Source organism: Centruroides vittatus, unplaced genomic scaffold (genome assembly GCF_030686945.1).
Source record: "Centruroides vittatus isolate TY-2023 unplaced genomic scaffold, ASM3068694v2 contig_299, whole genome shotgun sequence".
Taxonomy (NCBI): Eukaryota; Metazoa; Arthropoda; class Arachnida; order Scorpiones; family Buthidae; genus Centruroides; species Centruroides vittatus.
In genome coordinates this window covers 1,836,957-1,854,159 of record NW_027121909.1, presented here as the reverse complement: position 1 = coordinate 1,854,159, position 17,203 = coordinate 1,836,957, and the positions used below count along the sequence as shown (strand labels likewise).

The following is a 17,203-nucleotide window of genomic DNA, read 5'->3' as shown; positions in this document are numbered from 1 at the left end:
TTCTGTTCCCTGAACACTGGTAGTTCGGTTATGGTTTCGCGCCTAGCTCGGACGGGCTGGCCACGTGGAGTTTTCCGGATTTTCTACACGTCTGTAACGCCTGAATAGGAGCCAGTTACCCTTAAAAAGACCTCCTGGAAGACATTCCTCCTAGGTAGATCGCGTTGCCGGCAACTTAACTAAACAAACAATAATAGCACAGTAAATCTTTCGTCCGACATTACAGTTCATTTATTCATTCAGACTTAATGTCATTTTCAAATTTCTTTCATTGCCTATTTAATGCATTACAACTATATGCTATCATATGACATTTGTTTCTTATTTCTGCGTTATTATATTAACTAGCAGGTAGGCCCGGCGTTGCTCGGGCAAAAGTAACGATACCGAAGATTAAGATTATTACATTATAGTTAACCTTACCCGTTTTTACAGAATGCAAAAATTGGGTCCCTGTTTCTAGACTAATTAGAGAGTTTTTAGAAGGGTCTAAAAATATGTTCGATTTTCAGCAAAAACGAAAAAAAACTGTAAATTGACTACAGTTCGTTTCAGCGAAGTAACTCCACTTATGAAGAAACCGATAGTGTCATCTTGTGTCCCATTCATACAAAGCATTTTAAGCCTGGAACATTTTTTCGTATGATGCATATTTTCCAAAACAGTTTGGATGACTAATTAAAATGAGATACCCCGTATATTGCCGAAAAGTCTTACTATCTGTTTATGTGTGATTTTAGAGCATTGGAAATTTGTCACCAGATAGCAAATGTATTACTGTACAGTACAGTAGCCCCTCATTATATCGCACATCTTCATATTGCGGATTTGGATATATCGTGGTTTTTTGGTCCGCCAAATTTTAAAAGCACTCGAGTCAATACATTTTAAAATATCAATTGCCATCGAATTTCTTTTTACAACGAAATACGGTATTTTATTCCTGTCATTGTTCTTGAAACCACTACTGCAGGTGAAACAATAAATTCGTCACGATCTAAATAAGCAAACCAGGTGGACAGATCAATTATCATTTAAGTTTCTTTTTGGTATTAAAAGTCGTTTATTTATTGGTTTTAAGTAGCCTACTGACTTACAAGTTTCTGTGAATTCGAAATTTCACTGCGGAATGTGCAAGGAAAAGATCTCTATTTCTGAATGGAAAGTTTTAAAATTTTTATACCGCAGTAACTTTATTTTGCTTTTTAGAAAATTTTTACTCTGTAATTTTATGTTTTGATGTTCAATATTTATTTTTTAAATTACTGTATTTATCATTTTTATTGAAAAATATAAATTACACGAATTTATAATAAAGGATTTATTATGAAATATAGTATAATATAAAATCGCAACTGATATTTTGTTTTTATATCGACAGTATTCGTCTTTACATGTCATTGTTAAAAAAACAATAATGCTAAATGGACGTTCGATGTTTACATGAACGTCAATTAATACGATATAACTACAAATCAAATTCAGTATTGAAAAGCTAGGCTTATTTTATATCAGAAACACTTGCTGATGAAAGAACAGAGGGTAGAGATTCCATAGCATGTGTAATCTGTTTAGTTAAAGCCCAGAATTTTTAGTACTCGGTTATATCCCGCCGCCGGATGCATAACGCTTTTTCTTTATCTCCGGAAAAGCGTGATATAACGAGGGGCTACTGTATTTCGAAATTTGCTCGTGAGCTCTTTAAATTTGTAATTATGGACTTGCATGAAGTTCAGTTGATCGCACGAACTGTGGATTGTTTATTATTTAATCACTTAACTAAATGTAAGCTCGCTGACTTTTAGGGGCAATAAGTTAATTGCGCGTCAGGAAAACCTAGGGCGAATTGTATGTTGGTGGAGGCGGCAGGAGACAAAGATGACAAGTGTCTTACACAAAAATCGTTTATTTTGTCATAAAGGTAACTTTCGCTAGGAACAAAAACAGTCTGCTTTCAAGCAGGCGTTGATTTCGACGATCGTCGTCTTGTGGCAAGTCGTCTTTCGGTCGAGGGTGATGCTGCAGCCCCGGGGCAGACGTAGATGGTGGATGATCTTCTGGGTCGCAAGATCTCAAGTCCAGAGGGGTCGGCTGAGATATGTTGGCACATTGGAACAGTTTTTTTTTTTTTTGTAACTCTTTCCGCCCTGTGGGCACTAAGAGGGCCTCTTATAGCAAGCCCATTATGGGTTCGGCCAGGCCCACAATGGGGCGGCCGGGTGGTGAGGAACGGGGACCGACATATCCGAATGCACCACCCCCCGAAAAATTCCTGGGTATTTTTCGACCCGTCCGGATTCGATTCCGAGTCCCCCAGGGCAGCAGGCTGCTAACCTTGACCGCTCGGCCATCCGGCCCATTGGAACAGTTCGGAGGGGATGCAGCAAAATCTTGAGGAGAACCGACGCTTGACCTTGAGACTTAGGGGTTTTATAGGATTTTTCCCGCATCTTACCCTTTTGATTGGTCCTGTTCGCCCTTTCCCTTACCCCGATTGGTCATTCTTTTGTCTCTAGGCAAAACTCGAGACCGATCCAGGTCGGGAAACGTCCGAGAGATGTTGTCGGAGCTTTTGAAGTCCGTGCTCGTATTTTACTCCGTTATGGCCCTTTTCTCTGACGTCTTTGAACCTAGACGGTCTACCAGATGTTCTTGTGGCTATTTACTCCCTAACGGGTTCGGGCTTACATGACTTAATAGATGTCCTTTTGGTCATTAACCCCCCTTTTCTCGATTGTTTAGACTCAACACTTGTTCGCAAGCACTTTGACAAAGCTCCCTCTCTCTCGGTTGGCATTCCCCTCTGTCGTTTATCATCGCGTTGCGTTTATTTTAAAATAAGTAAGAAAGTGTCCTTCCTGTCTGGTCTACATCACTAACAAGTGTTCCTGACCCGATTTGACCTCCGAAACTTCCCGACTTAGGAACTTTATAGTTATTCGTAATTTTGACTCGATTTTAGGGACTTCACATAAATGATTGACTAAATGGTCTTGCGGTAAGGAGTCAGTCTATCGAGATGTAGATGATCCGGATTCACATCCAATTCAGAACTCTATAATTTATCATGGATAATACAAATCGAAATAGTATTTGCCATTCTTTACTGATGTCGGCTGATGTCCTTTCTTGTAAGCAATGTGGATGTTCTAACAGATGAAATTACTGCTGGTTGTATACTCTTATGCTGGTGTTTCTCAATGAAAATTTAATTAGATTACAACTAAATGATGACCGAGTGTTGACATTAAACCAAACCCCAACCAAATGTTAATTTTTTAGCTTAAACTTCAACCGAAAATAAACTTTCGCAGTGGTTGTTACATCAAGTTAAATTGTATTAATATATTTATAATAATTTAAATTATTATTATAATTTTTATGCAGAAAAATACTAAATATGAACAAAATTAAAAAAATTTTATTTTTTAAAATTATTTTAGTTTTTTTATATAGTGCTAATAAGGTGGCAACAATGACTTTGTAGACATTCAATCATGGCGGCATTTTTGTGTGTTTTTTGTACTTTAAATATTATTTTACTGTCTGCCGTAGTTTATTCTTCTGATTGTAAGTGCTTTTTAATTAGTTTTAATAAAAAAATCCGTGTTAAGTTCGTCTGTTTATCAGAGACGAAATTGTTTAATTCGAGGTGGTGGTGATGATATTTTGAATTAATTCTAAATGTTCTAAGAACCAAAGGGAAACTTTTACCTAAAATTTTCAAGAAAACTTACCGTATGTTGTTTATGCACCGGAGAGCTACAGCTGTTAAGTGTATGGTACAATTTAGCAAATAACAAGTCACGTGTTATTGAGTGATGCATTGACAGCTGATACACTATAAATGCAATGTTTTAATATCCTTTAAACATATGCATAATTTTTTTAAACAAAGATACATCTTCAATATAATATGTTTCTATATTAATTGGTAAACAAACAAATATATTATTAAGTTTATATTTGCTTTAATGTGTTTGGAATAATCAATATTTAAATATTGATTATTCCAAACACACTGAGGCAAATATCAAATTAATAACGTAAAGTGGGTGATCGGTTAACGAACAAATCAGATAATGAACACTTTTGCGAAAGATTTTTATGATCAGACAACGAACACCTCACAGAACAAACACAAGAAGAAGCGACGTAAAATAATGAATACCGATTGGTCTTCCCTTGTCTTCAGGCAATAATTTGAAACTTTTCGGAGCATGGGAGACGTCAATATCGACGCTCAACTTGATATATATTGATCGGATAGTATTCCTCCGAACTTTAAATGAAACTCTCTCTTGCAATTCCAGCCTTTTATTTTTCTGACAGAAACAATTTTTTTATAGTATTTGCGAGACTGTCCGGTAGACACTCGTTATAAGTTTTGCATCAGTTTTTAATTTCAAAAGATGAGAGTATAATAGCAAAGGTGCAGAGTGTGCAAATGTCTGATGTTGCTGGGCAGTATGGCTTGAACAGGTCTACAGTAGGCTGCAGTTCACTCTTATCTAAGAAAGATACAGTATAATCAAGAAGATTTGAGCAGCTAAAGGATTAACAAAAATTACATCTGAGAAATAAAGCACATTGAAGAACTCATAATGGAACCTGAAACGGATCTGACGACAGAAGAAGGCCAAGAACTCTTGAATGAAGAACTCTTGAATGAAGAACACCAAGAAACTCGGAGAAATATGTTTTCTTCTGAAAAAGAGGATTGATGCCGATATCTGCTATTAAAGATCTTTTGAAGAAGTGGGAGGATGCCAGAACAATGATCTTAGAATGGCATCCAAACCAAGTTGAGGTTAATAGGCATGGGGATCTCTACAATTACAATGCTATTAATTACTTCTGAAAAATCCTGAAGAAGAGAGAAAAGCAATCGACATTAGACAGATTCTTTAACACCCATACACAGAAAAAACATGACTAATAAAAATGCAAGACTGTGTGTATATATATATTTTTATTATTACTTATAAATAAACATATTAAGAAAGTATATATTTGTTATTTTTTGGGGCCTCCAGAACAAATTAATCAAATTCCCATAAAAACCTATGATAAATCAGTAATCGGTTAACGAACAATTCAGATAGTGAACAAAGTCTTGGAACGGATCATGTTCGTTAACTGATCACCCACTGTATTTGTATAGTTAATAAATATAAGTATATTAAAGATGCAGCTTTATGTTTTAAAAATCATATATATGTTTAATAATTATTCAAAAATTGTAAGAAAGGATATATTTCTCCTTACAATTTTTAATTAATTAGTTTTAATTAAAAAATTTATTAATAAATGAATTTTACTGTGAACTGCTAGATTTTTTTTCTATCAAAACTTATTTTGGAATTATGCTCTTATTTGTTATGATCAATATTATTATGAATGATAGTTATAATTGTCAGTTATAGCGATCATTACAACGTTGATATTTAGGATTATTGGTTAAATTCTACCTGGGTAGTCCCAATGGTGGCACTTCGGTTAGGTTAGATTAGATTAGATTAGATTAGATTAACTGTATTTTTAGTAGACATTTTTTTTTGTTTAAGAACTACCATGAATCAATAACTAGTGATGTTAAACACTCAGTGGCCTGCCGGCAGCTCCACTTTGGGAGGAGTCCGTCAGGAACACAAACAGTCAGAAGCGCAGCCATTGGGACTACCAAAGTAGACTTTAACCGGATTATTTATATAACTGCATTTAGCATTTTTTATTTCACAATCTATATAAAGTGAATTATTTTTGACTATTCATTATACTCATTTTTGAATGAAATATTTTTTTAGACTGTTCTGATCATTTTTGTTCAGAAATTTAATTAAACATTATTATTTTTCAATGCATATACACAAACATGAATATAATTGTGAATTTATTTATAAACTTAAAATATAATTTGATCATTTTAACATATTTTTAGAAAGTAATAAAATAATGATGATATAATACATTTTGTATATTTTAATCATCTGTTTTCTCTAAAAAAATACAAACAGATTGTGAATCTTTTCATATTTATTTACTAAACAAGAGGTTCTTCTTTAAAAGAAATAACAATCAAATGATATTTGAGATATTTGATATTTCTTAAGAATTAATTATTAAAAATATATTTAATTTAATTCAAATTAAATTTAAATTTATGATTGTTGTCTTTTTAAATTTTTATGTCATTATGGGAAGAATACCAGATTATTATTAACATATGATAAAAGTTGAATATATACTAAAATAAAACTGAATTCTGATTAGAGATTTGTTTAATAGTAATTTTAAAATCTCAGTCTAAAATTGCTTCAAATTATTGCACATGCACAGTATAAATTCCTAAAGGAAAAAAGGAAGAAAATTTCAAGTAGATTATCTAATCAAATATTAATGATAACAATAGAGAATCATGATATAAACAGTAAAAATAATTTCATAATTTTATTAAAAATAATTCAATAAAATTAAGTGATAATTAGGTAACAGATGACAAAGAATTAATTAATGTTTTTGGTTAAAAAATATATATTAATAATTTATGTTATAATAAAATAAATGTGCAGTTTTATCTATATTTGCTTTGTTTAATATAAATAATGGTAGGAACAAACTCATGATTACATAGAATAGTGTTTCCCAAACTTTTTTGAGCCACTGCTCCCCTTGGTTTCATAAACTTATGCCCCCTAATCCTTTTTCCTTGTTTGAGAAAAGCTTGGAAATATTTGTAGAAAAACTTTTCTATGAATCTCACACTGTGTCCTTACTGTACTGTATATTTTTCTCCATATCTGGAAACCATTAAACACAATGTTTATTCTTAACTATTTTAATGATAAAAGGGATTGTTCAGTCAGTACCCTGACTCCAGCACCCTGCCACTACCATCTTATTGTTCCTAGGTTTACTCACTGTCCCAGGAAACAGTAGTGTCCAATTTGGGAACTACTGGTATAGAATAATGTCATATTGTTGGAATTAATATATGTCTGAAATTATCATTATCTTTTAACAATAATAGAGACTAACATTTATTTATATTTTAACATATATTTATAATTTATGTGATGTCTTAGAAATATCATCTTCAATGTCTTTTATTATTTGTTAATTCATTAAAATATTTCCAAATGTAAGTTTATAATATAAAATTTTTGTAGACTTATTTTATGTCAAAGTATTAATTATATTATAGATCATTTTTTTACAGCTGTTAACCTAGAAACTGGAAAAAAGTATAGTAGAACTAGTGAAATAGACATATATTGCCACAGAGGAATTGAAAAAGCTATTTCAAACACTTGGAGGAGTGTTTATGTAAGTAGAATAAATTATCATATTTTTTTCATTACTATCCAATATTCTCTCTACTGCACTTTTTGTTTTTATAATTATTTTTTAATTTGTTTAAAGGTGGATCTTTACTTTACAAAGATTCATATTTATGTTTTATTAAAAATTTTTTATACTAAAATAAGCAAATCACATGATGTAATATTTGTGATTAATAGAAAATAGCTAAATAATGCTGTCAATCTGTTTTTTTTTTTTTTCTACAAAACAAAAGTTATCTCTATTTATTAATGAATCATTTAATGACATTACTGACATTAAAAAAGTTAATTTAGTAAAGTAAAAAATTTTATTCATACAAACAAGACATAAATTAATATGTTGCTACCATTTTCAATCTACTCAAACAGACTTTTTCAATCAAATAGAATATATTATATTAATAATAGGTCAATAAAATATAAATAAACTTGTTTTAAATTATTTTAACATATTTTGAAACTTGAATATCATTATCAAATGAAAAATACAACTTTATATTAAATATTTTGTAATTAATATAAAGTTATATTCTTAATTTGAAGATGATATAACAATCAGGTTACATTAAAATTTGATATTGTAATGTTGTAAGTTTAAGACCAGCTATTTTTTTAAAATTTTATAAATATTTCTGATGAAATTAGCATGAAAATATTTTTACTTACTTTTATCAACATTACAAACATTATATATAAATAATTTTAATTCATAATGCAATCTTTTTGAATAAGGAAAATGCTGGAATAATTATAATTAAAATTCAAAAATTACCTTCTAAGTTGATATATTTTTTTTGAAATAGCTCATTTTTTAAATTATATAAAATATCATTCTGTAAAATGATGCTGCAATAATAATACACAAACACCTAATTACTTGCTGAGCTTGCTGATATCTTTATTTTCAAACGTTTTCAACCTAGTTATTATAGGTCATCCTCAGGAAAAAATTTATTCCATTTTCACATTCGAATATATAGCCTTCGAATGCTCGTGATATTACAACGTTTCGAATTTTCAAAAATTTTAACGGTTTAAATAATAACAAATTAAACCAACTACAAACACATTAAAAACATTACTAATTAACAAACATAAAATAAATAAATAAATAAATAAATATTGTATCAAAAGTAGATTAAACTAGTTAAAGCTGCCATGTCCTTTCTACGGGTTTTTAAATCCCATTTCTTTTTCTATTACGTATTTCCATGCTGTTGGAAGATTATTTGCGTCTTTTGCATTTAAACATTTGTTTTCCACCTTACTCTTATATATTTATACTTTCTCCATCCCTAATGCAATCGTCGGGGAATGGACTGCCTTTACTATTCTCGCTTCATCCCATTTTACGTTCGCTCCTTCCTCTTGTCCCATGATCGCCAAAATGGTGTTATTGTGCCCTTTTTTTACATCATATTTGTGTTCTTTTATACGTGTTGCCAAATTACGTCTAGTTACTCCAATATATTCTTTTGTTACCGCTAATTGCTCGTTCTCAAATGGAATCTTATAAACCCCCGCCTTATCCTGCATTCTCATTGCGTCCTTATCATTTCTAAGTAATCTGTATATGCTTGGTGCTCTTTTATAAATCATTTTTGTGCCTTTATATCTACATAACTCTTCTATCACCCTTCCATTTTTCTGTCGTACGTGAACTTGCTGATCCGATCCTCTCTATTAAATCCTCTATGTCTATGCTGTTTGTAACTCTTAAGTAACCCTTCTATTATGTTCACTTTATAACCTAACTGCTTTGCCACTTTTTTAATTCTGTCAATCTCCTTAATTTGATCTCGTACATCTGTGCAATATACGTACACCCTTTTAATAAGCGCTTTAAACGCTGCCATCTTATATTTGAATGGATCATTAGACCACGCCGGTATATATAGGGGCGCAAGCGTGGGTTTTAAATATACTGAAGGAGCACGTTGAGGACTTAAATGGGCTTGCAGATTTGATGTGCTATCAATCATTTTTTGGATTTGATGGGGTGACATACAAGCAAAAGAAAGGTGTCCCTATGGGAAGTCCCATGTCGGGACTCCTATGCGAGTTGGTAGTACGTCAGCTAGAAAAAGATATCCTAAGATCATTTGAGGAGTACATTGTAATGTACAAGAGATATGTGGATGACGTATTGATAATTTGGAAGGATGAACGAAAGATTGGAGATTTTTTAATTGCTATGAATGACAATCCGCATGGGTTAAAGCTAAAAATGGAACAAAAAAGCCATACGCAACTCCATTTTCTGGACATAAATATAAAGTTTAAAAGGGGAGGTATACAAACTTCAGTATATTTAAAACCCACGCTTGCGCCCCTATATATACCGGCGTGGTCTAATGATCCGTTCAAATATAAGATGGCAGCGTTTAAAGCGCTTATTAAAAGGGCGTACGTATATTGCACAGATGTACGAGATCAAATTAAGGAGATTGACAGAATTAAAAAAGTGGCAAAGCAGTTAGGTTATAAAGTGAACATAATAGAAGGGTTACTTAAGAGTTACAAACAGCATAGACATAGAGGATTTAATAGAGAGGATCGGATCAGCAAGTTCACGTACGACAGAAAAATGGAAGGGGTGATAGAAGAGTTATGTAGATATAAAGGCACAAAAATGATTTATAAAAGAGCACCAAGCATATACAGATTACTTAGAAATGATAAGGACGCAATGAGAATGCAGGATAAGGCGGGGGTTTATAAGATTCCATTTGAGAACGAGCAATTAGCGGTAACAAAAGAATATATTGGAGTAACTAGACGTAATTTGGCAACACGTATAAAAGAACACAAATATGATGTAAAAAAAGGGCACAATAACACCATTTTGGCGATCATGGGACAAGAGGAAGGAGCGAATGTAAAATGGGATGAAGCGAGAATAGTAAAGGCAGTCCATTCCCCGACGATTGCATTAGGGATGGAGAAAGTAGAAATATATAAGAGTAAGGTGGAAAACAAATGTTTAAATGCAAAAGACGCAAATAATCTTCCAACAGCATGGAAATGCGTAATAGAAAAAGAAATGGGATTTAAAAACCCGTAGAAAGGACATGGCAGCTTTAACTAGTTTAATCTACTTTTGATACAATATTTATTTATTTATTTATTTATTTTATGTTTGTTAATTAGTAATGTTTTTAATGTGTTTGTAGTTGGTTTAATTTGTTATTATTTAAACTGTAAAAATTTTTGAAAATTCGAAACGTTGTAATATCACGAGCTATATATATTCGAATGTGAAAATGGAATAAATTTTTTCCTGAGGATGACCTATAATAACTAGGTTGAAAACGTTTGAAAATAAAGATATCAGCAAGCTCAGCAAGTAATTAGGTGTTTGTGTATTATTGTTGGTAAATCTGCTGAGGAAGTAAGGATTGATGCTGCAATAGTTATATATATAGTTTAAAAGGTTGTATAAACTTCTTCTTACAAGAAAAAATATAAAAATTGTAGTAAATTAAGATGCAAGAAATAAAATATATTAAGATTATTTCAAATGTGATAACATATTTTCTTAATAAAAATATTAATTTTGTTTTTTATCATCTGTAATTCATGCTAGTGAGGCATTATCATTTTTATAGTATGGTATTTTGTTTATTGATAAATATGTTATAAAGATTTTGTTTACTTTTAATTAAATACAAAATTTTAAGGATTAATTTTATTATTAAAAATGTTTTAGCTTGATTTTCAAAAATTATCATCTGATTCTAAATTCTTTGGAGGAGAAAATACGAGTGATGTATTAAAGCAGTATGTTGATCATAAAACATCGTGGTTTTCTTTCTGGAAATTTTCTTCTATACAATTCCCTGTTTTCAAGAATTATTGTATTGGCATTTATAGTGAAGATGCATATGAATTTCAATTCATTGACATTTGTAAGTATGTTTTATAACATTAAATCTCTTTTTAGATAAATGTAGATCATTCTTGTCCAACCAAAATTGTTTACTGGGCTAAAACCAAAAATAAAAATACATTATGGCCACACATATTTATTTACAACAAAACATATACAATTATACAGTATTTTGTATGTATTTTAATGTAAAACTTTTCAATTTTTTCACTTAATTTTTTAATATCAATAGGTGTTTTTGATGTTGTACAACGTAGTTGGTTTTTTTAAGTTAAGTCATTCTATTATAACTTTTACATTTAACAATCTTCAATTTTGAGAAAAAAAGATTCACAAAGATAGGTGATTCCCATTGCAGCTGTAATGCTCATTACTAGTTTTTTTAGATTAGGGAATTTATCATTACAGATGTATTTTGTATAAAACTGAACTTTGTCATTGGCCTCAAACATATATTTCAACTCAGATGACTGGAGATCTATTAAATCTATATGCAAATTTGTTGGAGCTTGTGTCAAATGGACATAAGAAAATATTAAATATATTATCATAAATTTTTAAATATGAAAATCTCTCTTGAAATTCTCTTAGTAAATTAGTAATTTCTTGTACATATTTAGAAAAATGATTTTTATCACTATTAAATTTATGTAATTTTGGAAGATTGAGTGTAGTTTTGATTTTAACTGACTTTTGTAAAGTTTGAATTTTTCTATGAATGCTTTTTATATTTTGATAACAGTCTGTGATCAATTTGTTTTCAACCTTGAAGCAGCTTATTAAGTTCTTTTAATATGTATAACATTTAGATTTCTGGTTTTTTGTTTTACAATTACACTCTTAGAATTTCACTATTACTACATTCTGTGGTATAAAATTCCTTGAAGCAGCTTATTAAGTTCTTTTAATTTCATTGTGATATTTGTAAGGAAACATAAATCCAAAAGCCACTGTCCATCATATAATTCAGAAACATTCTGGTCATTTTCATTCATAAAAAATTGAATTTCTTCTCTCAAATTCCAAAATTTCTTTAAGCATTTTCTACAACTTAACCATTGAATTTTTGTGCAAAAAAGCAAATTGTTGTACTTAAATTCCAGTTTTTTGAAGATAATTTTGAAACTGATGTTGCTTCAAAGAATTATTTTTTATTGCCTTAACTGTTTAAACAAAACTGACATAACATGGTTCATATTAAATATTTGCACGCACAAATTTTCAAGGTGCAAAAAAACAATGAAAAATGAAAAGCTCCAAAGACAATGAACTTTTTCCATGGCTTATCTATGCTCAAGAGTTAATTTAACAGCTCCAATATTTTTGCTGATCATTGAAGCAGTGCTATCTGTGGCGATCCCAATTAGATATGCTAATTTCTGTCCATGGTCATGCAAGCATTTAATGATAGTTTCATATATTTTTTTTCTGATAATTGTGTTTCATACTCATAACATCGAGAAACTCTTTAGTCATATTTATATCACTATCCATGCTTTGAATAAAAATAGCAAGTTGAGCCATATTCTTAATATCTGTTGTTTCATCCAAAGCCATTGAGAAATACACAAACTTCTTAGAAACCATGTTCAGGATTGAACAAATTTCATTTGAAATGTTATCAATTCGTCATGTTACAGTTTGATGTGACAAGCTGATTGACTGAAAATGTTGACTTCTAAAACAATTTCTTCAGCTGCAACAATAATGCATTATTTGATGTAGTCATCATCCAAAAACTATTTTATTTTTTTCCCCCAATAATATGTGATATTCTAATGCATAATTCTAATTTTATATCAGAAACACTTGCTGATGAAAGAACAGAGGATAGAGATTACATAGCATGTATAATCTGTTTAGTGTAAGCCCAGAATTTTTAGTACTTGGTTATATCACACTTTTACTTTGAGATGGAGAGCATCTATTTTAAATTAAATAAATTAAAAATATGATTAAAAATTGCAGTCTGGCATTGTGATGATGTCACAATAAATAATTGCTAATTTTTTTGAACATCAGAATGGTGGATGCATTGAATTTTTATTTTAGCTATATTAACTTAAGCACTTTAGTATAGCATCAATCTTTTTTTGCATCAAATCAGCATACTATAAAATTTATTAATCACATTTTACATTTAGATTTCTGGTTTTTTGTTTTACAATTACACTCTTAGAATTTCACTATTACTACATTCTGTGGTATAAAATTCCCTCTGGTAGTTACTTAATGTACTATTTTTTCTTTTTCACAAAAATCATTTTCAGGTATTCTAAAGAATACAACTACTGTTAATTTTTAACTGTCAGATGTCAGGTGTACCTGCAGATTTCTTTTGAATAGGAATGTTTTAATTAAATACCCTTATTTCAATTGTATGTTATATTATCTAAAAATTTTTTACAAATCAAGTTTATAGTTTTTCAGAATAAAGTTTTAGTTAGATTCTTATATATTAATGTTATCTTTGTAGATATAAATTTTTGGAGATTGTTACAAGTATCTGCTGGAATACTAATATTTTTTTCTGCTTCAAATTTAAGCAGGTAAGATTATCTTTAATAAAAACTACTTTTATTTATTACTATAATTTTTCTCCAATTTATTTCTCATATTTAATTTATAAAAAGTTACTTTCAAAATATCTAATAAACTTTTCTAAATATGAAGTATATGATACATTAATTGATAAAGATATAAATATTAATTGCTGTTAACTTAAATTTAATATAAAAACTAAATATTATTTACAAGCAGTTTAAGTTAATGACTATATTAAATGGGTTTTTATTCAAAGTATCTTGTATAGAGAAATAGATTGGGCTTGACTAAACCCCACAGTAGGTATGGAAAAAAGGCCCTCTTATGTCCATATAGTACAAGGAGTTTAAAATAATGAAAATTAAAAACACAGTTAATTTGAATAATTATTTTTAATAGTAGTACTATTTTATATGTTTATTTTTCTTTATTTTTAATACTTAATTTTGTTTTAAATGAAATGTTACCAAAAACTATTGTAAAAAAATGTTAAAGTAAAAATAAAAAAATCATTAGTCAACCATTTTCAAATTAATTAAATTAAAGCTAGTCTATCAAAACGGTCATCATCTAATTCATTTCATTTTCTAGAATATTTTTATTATCCTGACTCCTTTTTAATAATAAAATATACCACTGGATTTTAACTAGGTTATACTATTGATAATTAATTTATTTTTAATTGTAAAATTTAATACAAGATGGTAGCTTAACTATAATTCACTCCAAATTATGCAATACTCTGCATTTTTCTAATTAGCTGTATCACAGGGTGGCAGTATAATTTGCTTATTACTATATGTTGGACTTGATTTACATGACATTTTCTTTTCAGCCTACTTGGAACATGAAAATGAATTAAAAAGTGATTATTTTGATAGACTTTGTTTGTAATTTAACTAATTAAATTATTACATGTTTAAACATTTAGCAATACTTAATAAATTTTGAGTTATTTTTTGCATGTATTGTAACTTACAGATTTACATTTTAAAATAATAATTTTAATATTTACAGAAATATATTATTTCATTATGCAGCAGGGATAAGCTTTGGAGTATTTGCCTCTTTTCTCATAATAGTTTTTCTTATTAGTAGAATAACACCAAAAGTAAGTATTTTGTAATTTTTTGAAATATACACAATATTAATTTTAAAACACTACTCTAAGGTCTCAAATATGGTATGTATAAAAAGCAAAGATGTTTATGTGTATTTGAATATGAGCTTTTATATTAATGTTATTGAGTTTTCAAATAAGTAAGTTATTGATATTGTTTTATTGAACATTAAATGAGTATAATTCATAAATTTAAAGTAACTAGAAATTTTTAGACTAAGAATCCATCTTTTAAGATTTTGTTTTAGGATTAGGTATTTTATGGGTCATTCTGTTTATGTAAAATATGGTAGGAATTGAGATGTGATCTTAATTTAGACCAGCAGTGCCCAAAATTTCAATCAGTAGTACAAATTGCACATAAAAGCCACAAGCATTTTAAAATATACTAAGTATATAAAAGGTGTTTTTCAAAGAATTCATTTCTCAACTGATATATAATATATATATATATCAGTTGAGAAATGAGTTCTTTGAAAAACACCTTTTATATATACATATATATATATAAATTGCTATCTGTGAAAGTATAAATAAAAAACATTCCTTTCTTTGACTTGAAACAACTGAGAAATTAGAATATTAAGGAGTTGTACACTTTGTAAAACTTCTGATGTTTTTTGTTTTTTTTTTCATTTAGATTAAAAGACAGCTGCTTAGTCTGAAAATTTTAGATTAAGTTGAAATTATTTGATATACAAACCAAATCAAACTACCAGATTGTTTGTACAGACTAGTTTAAAGGTATAATTTAATTAATTAATTATGTAATTTGCATACTAAAAGTAAGAAATGTTATAATTTTTGAGAAATTGGATGATTAGAATTACAATTAAATAATTTAGAAACATTAGGAAGAAGAAAGTTTCTAAATTGTTTTATTTCATTAATTTTTATAATTAAATTTCTGATGAGAAATGAGGTAGAAATTTCTATATCATCATCCACATTTAGTGTACAAATTATATAGTAATTAATTAAATTATAATCTTTAAAATATTCAATATAAATAGTCTGGTAGTTTGATTTAGTTTATTTAATATATGATTCAGTTATTTACCCTACAGTTAATATTTATTATTAAATTTAAATGTTATACTTATTTCTAGTTCTGGTAAGGTAATTTTATTGCTTTAATTGAGTTTAATAGAACTAGACAACATAAAATTAAATTAAATAACATAGTTTCAAGTTTAAATTTATGAGTAATTCATATACACTAGACCAGTCAAGAATATCCATGGCCTTTGAGATCCTAATATGTGGCCCCCAGGGCTTTGGCAATTTAATTTAATTTTTCTATTTTCTGCCTCATGCCATTATGCACCCCTAATTAAGCTGATATCTATGATGAAGAATATTCAAATTAAATTTTACCAGTGAAAAGATGAAAATAAACTATGTATTACTAGTTTGTAAACCATTAGCGTATGTTATGTTAGTATCTATTGTGGATTATTTCAATACTCAGCAGGCTTAGGGCATGCTCTAATAATATAAAAAGGATATGTTTGTGGCCCACTAGAAGCCTATGAAATTCACTTACAGTTTACATCCAGAAAAGGTTGTTTATCACTGCACCAGATTCTTGCTAATACAGCCATTCCTTACATAGAGGAGTACCAGATTATTGAGAGACTTAATGGTAATGAATGATGTGATCTGTAATGTACACAAAAATGAAACCTGAGTAAACAGAAAAATAGGATGTATGACATCACTAATATTTTCAAGGAAGTCGAAGTGCATAATAGCTAATTGAGAGGTTGTATTAGCAAGAGTATACTGTATTTATATGTACAGGTATTCCTTGTACAACACAGCATTTTTACAACATGATTCCACTTTAACATGGTTCAAAAATTAGGGAAGTTTTCCATGCAAAATTTCACAATTTTTAAGTGTAAACGCTGTTATTCAATATATTTTTTTTCAAGGGACGTGTGTTGTCTCAATGTAAGCATGTGTGTTTCCCATGGATTTTAGAATATTTAAATTTTTAATTTGTTTTACATTTTTCATCAGGTTTACTTTAATGAAAACTGATAGTGCAATTTTAACTGATGGTGCAGCGTAAGTGGTCAGCGAGGTTTTCCCCCTGACCCTCTGCTTATCTCACATTATTACTTTTTATGCTGTATTTTGAAAACATTATTTTTGGTATATTTTTATTGTATTAATCATTTATATTTATTTATACATTATTAGTTATCATCAATAGCCAGATTAATATAAAAAGTAGCCAGATATTTTCAGTTGTACATCAAAAAAAGAAAAGAATATTCTTTAATTTTAAATTAAATCCTA

General features: G+C 29.2%; 1 protein-coding gene across 3 annotated transcripts in view; it reads left to right on the top strand.

Annotated features, from left to right (window-relative positions):
* The first annotated feature begins 3,467 nt into the window (after positions 1-3,467).
* Nemp (Nuclear envelope integral membrane protein) overlaps positions 3,468-17,203 on the top strand; it is a 33,301-nt gene continuing 19,565 nt past the window's right edge. For 2 of the 3 annotated variants that reach the window (XM_067267213.1, XM_067267211.1), the window contains exons 1-5: positions 3,484-3,570; positions 7,205-7,326; positions 11,053-11,251; positions 13,709-13,781; positions 14,794-14,887. In XM_067267213.1, coding sequence (XP_067123314.1) covers positions 3,498-3,570; positions 7,205-7,326; positions 11,053-11,251; positions 13,709-13,781; positions 14,794-14,887 — 561 coding nt within the window. In that variant the 5' untranslated portion in view covers positions 3,484-3,497. Of the gene's footprint in view, positions 3,571-7,204; positions 7,327-11,052; positions 11,252-13,708; positions 13,782-14,793; positions 14,888-17,203 lie in introns of all 3 variants that reach the window. The other variant, XM_067267212.1, reaches the window with a different exon arrangement.